This window comes from Bison bison, unplaced genomic scaffold (genome assembly GCF_000754665.1).
Source record: "Bison bison bison isolate TAMUID 2011002044 unplaced genomic scaffold, Bison_UMD1.0 scf7180017864263, whole genome shotgun sequence".
In the NCBI taxonomy this organism is placed as follows: domain Eukaryota; kingdom Metazoa; phylum Chordata; class Mammalia; order Artiodactyla; family Bovidae; genus Bison; species Bison bison.
Genome location: NW_011494835.1, coordinates 1,148,277 through 1,156,068, shown reverse-complemented (window position 1 = coordinate 1,156,068; position 7,792 = coordinate 1,148,277). Strand labels below are relative to the sequence as shown.

The 7,792-nt window shown below is 37.5% G+C and overlaps 1 protein-coding gene across 3 annotated transcripts in view; it reads right to left on the bottom strand.

Annotated features, from left to right (window-relative positions):
* The window catches only part of TBCK (TBC1 domain containing kinase), a 213,329-nt gene that overhangs the window by 44,271 nt on the left and 161,266 nt on the right, over nt 1-7,792 (bottom strand). For all 3 annotated transcript variants that reach the window (XM_010848238.1, XM_010848237.1, XM_010848240.1), the window contains one exon: nt 6,731-6,906. In XM_010848238.1, coding sequence (XP_010846540.1) covers nt 6,731-6,906 — 176 coding nt within the window. The remainder of the gene's footprint in view (nt 1-6,730; nt 6,907-7,792) is intronic.

Here is a 7,792-nt window from a genome sequence, read left to right as displayed (position 1 = left end):
TTTTCTGGAATTCTCTTGCTTTTTCCATGATCCAGCGGATGTTGGCAATTTGATCTCTGGTTCCTCTGCCTTTTCTAAAACCAGCTTGAACATCAGAAGTTCACAGTTCACATATTGCTGAAGCCTGGCTTGGAGAATTTTGAGCATTACTTTACTAGCATGTGAGATGAGTGCAATTGTGCAGTAATCACGATGTTGTGATCACTGACCTAGAGCCAGACATCCTGGAATGTGAAGTCAAGTGGGCCTTAGAAAGCATCACTATGAACAAAGCTAGTGGAGGTGATGGAATTCCAGTTGAGCTATTTCAAATCCTGAAAGATGATGCTGTGAAAGTGCTTCACTCAATATGCCAGCAATTTTGGAAAACTCAGCAGTGGCCACAGGACTGGAAAAGGTCAGTTTTCATTCCAATCCCAAAGAAAGGCAATGCCAAAGAATGCTCAAACTACTGCACAATTGCACAATGGAGTATTACTTAGCCATTAAAAAGAATACATTTGAATCAGTTCTAATGAGGTGGATGAAACTGGAGCCTATTATACAGAGTGAAGTAAGCCAGAAAGAAAAACACCAATACAGTATACTAACGCCTATATATGGACTTTAGAAAGATGGTAACGACAACCCTGTATGTGAGACAGCAAAAGAGACACAGATGTATAGAACAGTCTTTTGGACTCTGTGGGAGAGGGAAAGGCTGGCATGACGGGAGAATGGCATTGAAACATGTATATCATATAAGAAATGAATTGCCAGTCCAGGTTCGATGCAGGATGCTTGGGGCTGGTGTACTGGGATGACCCAGAGGGATGGTACAGGGAGGGAGGTGGGAGGGGGTTCAGGATGGGGAACACGTGTACACACCCGTGGTGGATTCATGTTGATGCATGGCAAAACCAATACAATATTGCAAAGTAATTAACCTCCAATTAAAATAAATAAATTTAAATTAAAAAAAAAGAAAACAGCGGTTTAACTTGTGTATTATCTTTAAAACTATTAAATACTTATCAAATTTATGTACTACCTGAGGAACATTTTCTATTGCCTCTCTAAAATATTCAATTATTGTTTGCTCTGAAGTTTCCATTATGTACTGAAGGACAAAAATAACTGACCTGAACCTTTACCTAGATTAACAATTCATGTTTCCTTCTTATAAAAACAAAAAGAAAATAAGATTTCAACAAAACTTTGCTGTTTAGCCTCCCTGATATAAGCCGTTTAGCTCTACTATTGAGAATATGAACTAGATTATCTCTAGGGTTCCTTCATATTCTAAAGCTGGGATTATATCTCTATTCCAAGTGTATGAAGTCTGTCTTCATGTCCTCCAGCCTTCCTTGTCTAAATTCCCCTCCTCTCTTGGTCTCCTCCTAGGTTAGAGGCAGTTCTCATATTTTTGACATGCTTCTCCTCACCTACAATCACAAAAACTGATAATAGATTAAAATATTATCTCTGTGATGGGGTTCAGGACACGCCACCCCAAATTACGACATCTTGACATACTGAATATTTTAAGCCCAAGGAATTTGAGAAATGTCATGTGCAGGAAGGATTTTCTGACCTTCCCATGCATCAGGTCATAAAACCTTCAATTGAGAGATGCCCTGCTTATATTGGGCTTCTCAGGTGGTGGTAGTGGTAAAGAACCTGTGTGCCAATGCAGGAGACATAAGAGATGCAAGTTGGATCCCTGGGCCGGGAAGATCCCCTGGAGGAGGGCATGGCAACCCATTCCCGTACTCTTGCCTGGAGAATCACAGACAGAGGAGCCTGGAGAGCTGTAGTCCACAGGGTCGCACATAGTGGGACATGATCGAAGTGATTTAGCTCACGTGCCCGCTCCTTATATTAATACTTAGAGGATAGGAACATCCTTATCTTCAAGACTGAGGAACACTAAGAGGAATCTGAATGGACAGGTCTTGCGAAGTTTTCCTTGGTTTACTACAAAAGTTTACAACGCTTAGCTCAAACCCCTTTTGCTCTATCACATTTTCCCATGGCTGTCTACTTTTCATCAGACCTAGCTTAAAAACACTCAGGTTTAGTCAATTCTTCACGTGCTCCTTATGAAGGCGCTTATGTCATATAAAACTTCTATTAAATAAAATCTGTATACTTTTCTGTTGTGAATTTGTCTTCTGTTATAGGGGTCCCTATAGAAAAGAACTTAGAAAAGTAGAGGAAAAAGGTACTTTTCTTTCCCTATGTGCATAGCAGAGTTCTAGGGAGGGGTAAGGCTGTCCTTTGAATTCACTGGTAGCTTATCTTGCTGAAGGATAACACTGTCTCCTTCCTTTTCATAAATGATCATTTTAATTATTTTACATAGGTGAAGAAAGACAACATGAAATTTAATTCTAGACAGAGTAAAATGTATGAGGAAAGCAAATTTTTCACCGATATAAAGATGTATCACCTATATGAAGAAGTGTATTAGCCAAATTTTCCTGCTTAATTGATCCATAAAAGCAGAGGATAAAAAAATGATTGTGTGTATGCTCAGTCATCTCTGACTCTTTGCTACTCCATGGACTGTAGCCTGCCAGTCTTCTCTGTTCATGGAATTTTCCAGGCAAGCATACTGGAGTGGGTTGCCATTTCCTACACCAGGAGATGTTCCTGACCCAGGGACTCAATTTGTGTCTCCCATGTTTCCTGCTTTGGCAGGTGGATTCGTTACCACTGAGCCACCTGGGAAGCATAAAAAATGACATAAGAAGACTATAAACAGTTAAATATTATATACAACACTTAAAAAGATAACTTTCTTAGGGGAAGAAAAAGATGTTACAGAGTTTCTGGTTTGGTTTTTTTTTTCCTCCCTGTTGTACTGTATAGGACTATAATTTGTAGGCACTGGAGAAATAAAACTATTTAAAAAATATACTAGTGTTAAATATTTATTCATTTCTTAAACAGATAGGAAAAGTCATGTTAATCCCAGAGTTTAACTGAAAAATTAAGTTAGTCTACAAAAATGATTCCTTGAAAAAATATGAAGATTTCAACAGGCTTACTTTGTTAGTTTTAAAATTACAGCATCTTAGTGACAGTTTTGGAAAATTTTAATAAAACATACTTTGAAAGCATTAGATCTTATAAATTAAGTTACTACAGTAGGAAAGAACCTTTCTAACATGCTTCCTCTCTCAAAGCATTCCAAATTTTCTCTACAGTATTTAAAATAACTCATTTTTCTTTGATTCTGTGTCTGTGTCTGTATAAAGATAAGTAGTAGTCGTATTTAATTGGGATTAAGGCCCCTACACACAGAGGCACTGGAATCTATAGTTCAGTTTGTGTGTACGACCTGAAGAATGTATACCATGTATGGGACTTCCCAGGCAGTACAGTGGTAAAGAGTCTGCCTGCCAATGCAGGAGACACAGGAGATGCGAGTTTGATCCCTGGCTCCGGAAGATTCCCTGGAGTAGGAAATGGCAACCCATTCCAGTATTCTTGCCTGGAAAAACTGCATGGACAGAGAAGCCTCGCAGGCTATAGTCTACAGGGTTGCAAAAAGTCAGACACGACTGAGTACGTACAGACATACAGTGTATGAACACATAATTTGGAATCAATACACATCTCAGTCAATAATTTATATTAAGTGACATATCTCAATCTTGTTTATGCTTGCTGAATAGTCCTATGAAAAGACCAAACAGCCACCTGCATAAAGCTTGGAGAATAAAGCTTGGAACATGTCCTGGCTATTATAAACAGTGCTGCGATGACCATCAGCAGATGAATGGATAAGAAAGCTGTGGTACATATACACAATGGAGTATTACTCAGCCATTAAAAAGAATACATTTGAATCAGTTCTAATGAGGTGGATGAAACTGGAGCCTATTATACAGAGTGAAGTAAGCCAGAAGGAAAAACATAAATACAGTATACTAACACATATATATGGAATTTAGAAAGATGGTAACAATAACCCTGTGTACGAGACAGCAAAAGAGACACTGATGTATAGAACAGGCTTATGGACTCTGTGGGAGAGGGAGAGGGTGGGAAGATTTGGGAGAATGGCAATGAAACATGTAAAATATCATGTAAGAAACGAGTTGCCAGTCCAGGTTCAATGCACGATACTGGATGCTTGGGGCTAGTGCACTGGGACGACCCAGAGGGATGGTATGGGGAGGGAGGAGGGAGGAGGGTTCGGGATGGGGAACACATGTATACCTGTGGCGGATTCATTTTGATATTTGGCAAAACTAATACAATTATGTAAAGTTTAAAAATAAAATAAAATTAGAAAAAAAAAAATGCTTGGAACATGAGGCTAGCTCTACCAACTGTCAGTTATGTGCCCTTGCGAAAGTTGATCAGCCTTTTCAAGCCTCAGTTTCTTCATCAGTAAAATAGAGATATTATTTTATGCCACGCTTGGCACACTGTGAGAGCTTAATGATCGCTATTATTGGAAGTCAATTCACTTATATCTATTGAATCTTAATAAATTATTCATTCTAAGTGTCTCTCATTTTAAAGAAACAGGTCAGGCATAAAACTGCCACCATGTACATTTTTGTATCTTCAACAGGACAGTGAAAAGTCTTTAACCAACAGCATAAATCTCTCATCGTGGATTTTTTTGAATAGTGATTACAGGTAGTTGAGTAATTAAAAGTATGTTAGTAACTCTAAACTCACAGTGTAGAGATTTCTGACTGCCCCATACCTTCTGGCTTCAGTGACTATCTCCTTTGAGAAAAGATGATATCTCAGCAGAGCTGAATGATGTAAAGAGGCAGGCTATAAAAGATGTGGGGAGAAATATTCTAGGCAGGAGGAGTGAGGACAAAGGCCTTGATGTATAAATATGCTTGGCCATTTTGGACCGGCAAGAAACCAGCAAGTACAGTAAGAGAGGAAATCAGAGGAGATAAAGTCACTGAAGCCAGGTCTCTGCCGAGTCCCAACCTTGAACCAAGAGTGGTAGGATGACATAAAGACACTCCTACATTGGGCAACTCACCTATACTTATCAGAGAACAATGTTCAGGTGAGTTGCTCTGCTTTCTGCTGTTCTATTTATATTTATTCTGTATAAAATAAAGGAGAGTTTTAATAAAAATTAAAGTCAGACCACAAGCTTTGGAAAACTTGGATTGAATGTTCCTTTCATACTGTGTGTATTTAAAAATTTCAAGTGGTTAATTAAGTAGCTTGAAAGGAAATATCAGGAGTGTGGTGTATATATAAACTGTTTTAATTATTTTAGTAATAGTCCTTAACATTAGGATAAATCACTGTAAAATTATGCTTTTTTGGATGGTTTTATGAGTCAGTAAATAAAAGTAAAAGTAAAGTAAATATTGCTCAGTTGTGTCTGACTCTTTGTGACCCCATGGACTATGGCGTACCAGGTTCCTCCGTCCATGGGGTTTTCCAGGCAAGAACACTGGAGTGGGTTGCCATTTCCTTCTCCAATAACTAAAGGCTCAACCAAAAGAAACATAAACTATAACATTAAGAAACTAAAAGTACTTAAAACGTTTGAAATCATGGATAAGTAGAACTTGTACATCAGGGGTCCCTGACCAGTCAATTGGAACTGAATGCTTCTTTTGGGAGTCCACTCTACTCTGCTGAGGAACTCTTAGTACCCCTAATGCCCTAACACCAGAAACATGAACATTTATATTTTCCCCAAACTTGGGGTCTCACAGTCTAGGGAAAGTAGAAACTTTTCACAGAAAGATGGTGAGGTATCATTTGAAGTAGAAGGCTCTCAAAGTATTTTCAGTAATCTAAGATTCTAAGGATTGCTTCAGGAGTTCTGGAAATCTATGGCTTGAATTTCATTTTAAAATTTCATTTCAAAAACTGTGATTGAAAATATGCACATGAAAACTTATATGCCAGCTTCAGCATATAAGAAACCACCAACTTGCCAATCCTCATCCACATATAACCCTTATTTATAGTTAGTAAATGCTACAAATGTTAACTTACAAAGAAAATTAATTGTAAAAAATTTCTTCATTTATATTTTATATATTGAGATTCTAAGAAAGATTTTAAGAGGTAGTTACCTGGTTCAAAAAAAAAAAAAAACAAAAACAGAAAATCATTTATCTAGATTTAAGAGTATAGAGAATCAAGACATGCTTTACAAAAATCTGATAGAGATGAAAATATAAGGAGAAAGACTAAACTATTACTACTTTGTAACTTTTTATATTTTAATGCCAAGCAAAACCACCAGAAGTTATGGTACATTTAATAGTAAAATATCAGTGGAAAATACTCTAACATGTTCCCTATAAGCCAATATTTTGAAAATTATAATAAATAAAAGTTCAGAGTTGAGATCTGGTGAACTTTCCTCTCTAGGCTAAGAGGTAGATCAGGTAAACACTTACTTTTCATCTCTGCCAAAGTTTTATCTATGCCAGGAAGGATTCAAATTCCCCCAGGAGTACCAATATACACCAGAGAAACACAAAAACCAAGAAAATAGCCCACTATTCTAGTGTTGTTTGGAAAGTATTTTAAGGTCTCTGGTATGTAATGTTATCTTATGAAACATTATATTAATATTATGCAAGTCTGTTCTGGCACCAGTTTGAGATTTAGCTATCTGAATTCAGAGGAATCCCAAACATGTTCATTGTTTTTATCACATGCCCTTTAAATGAAAAGGAAGCAATGTGAATAAAGCAGTACCACCCTTTAAAACCAAATGTGTAAAGGATACTCTTCACTATTCCGGATGTCGACTACCAAGAGCTTTGGTTTACTGGACTTTGTCTTCTTGGTGGGTGTTTTGAAGTGGCCAGTCACTGTCAGCTCACACAAGTCAATCAGGTCCTCTGCTGAAATCCGGGGTGATACTTCCGACTTTAGGTCATTTAACGGAATGGATTCTCTTGACTGAAAAAAATGAACAAACAATACAAATAATGAGACTATTATAGAGAGACAAACTATAGCCAGTATAGAATATCTTCAAGTTTTTATATCAATCACTATAGCATATGGGAGAAATATAGAAATATGAGATATAGAAAACTATATCTCATTTTAGCAGTGTACTGTGTACCTATTTCCTATCACTGATGTTTACTTTTTTATTAGTCACACATATTGTTGTTGTCTGGGAAAGACTAGGGATCTCTTCAAGAAAATTAGAGGTACCAAGGAAACATTTCATGCAAAGATGGGCTCATTAAAGGACAGAAATGGTAGGGACCTAACAGAAACAGAAGATATTAAGAAGAGGTGGCAAGAATACACAGAACTTTACAAAAAAGATCTTCACGACCCAGATAATCACGATGGTGTGATCACTCACCTAGAGCCAGACATCCTGGAATGTGCAGTCAAGTAGGCCTTAGGAAGCATCACTATGAACAAAGCTAGTGGAGGTGATAGAATTTCAGCTGAACTATTTCAAATCCTAAAATATGATGCTGTAAACGTGCTGCACTCAATATGCCAGCAAATTTGGAAAACTGAGCAGTGGCCACAGGACGGGAAAAGGTCAGTTTTCATTCCAATCCCAAAGAAAGGCAATGCCAAAGAATGCTCAAACTACCACACAATTGCACTCATCTCACACACTAAGCAAAGTAATGTGCAAAATTCTCCAAACCAGGCTTCAGTAATATGTGAACCATGAACTTGCAGATGTTCAAGCTGGTTGTAGAAAAGGCAGAGGAACCAGAGATCAAATTCCCAACATCCGCTGGACCATCGAAAAAGCAAGAAAAACATTCAGAAATACATCTTTTCTGCTTTATTGACTATGCCAAAGCCT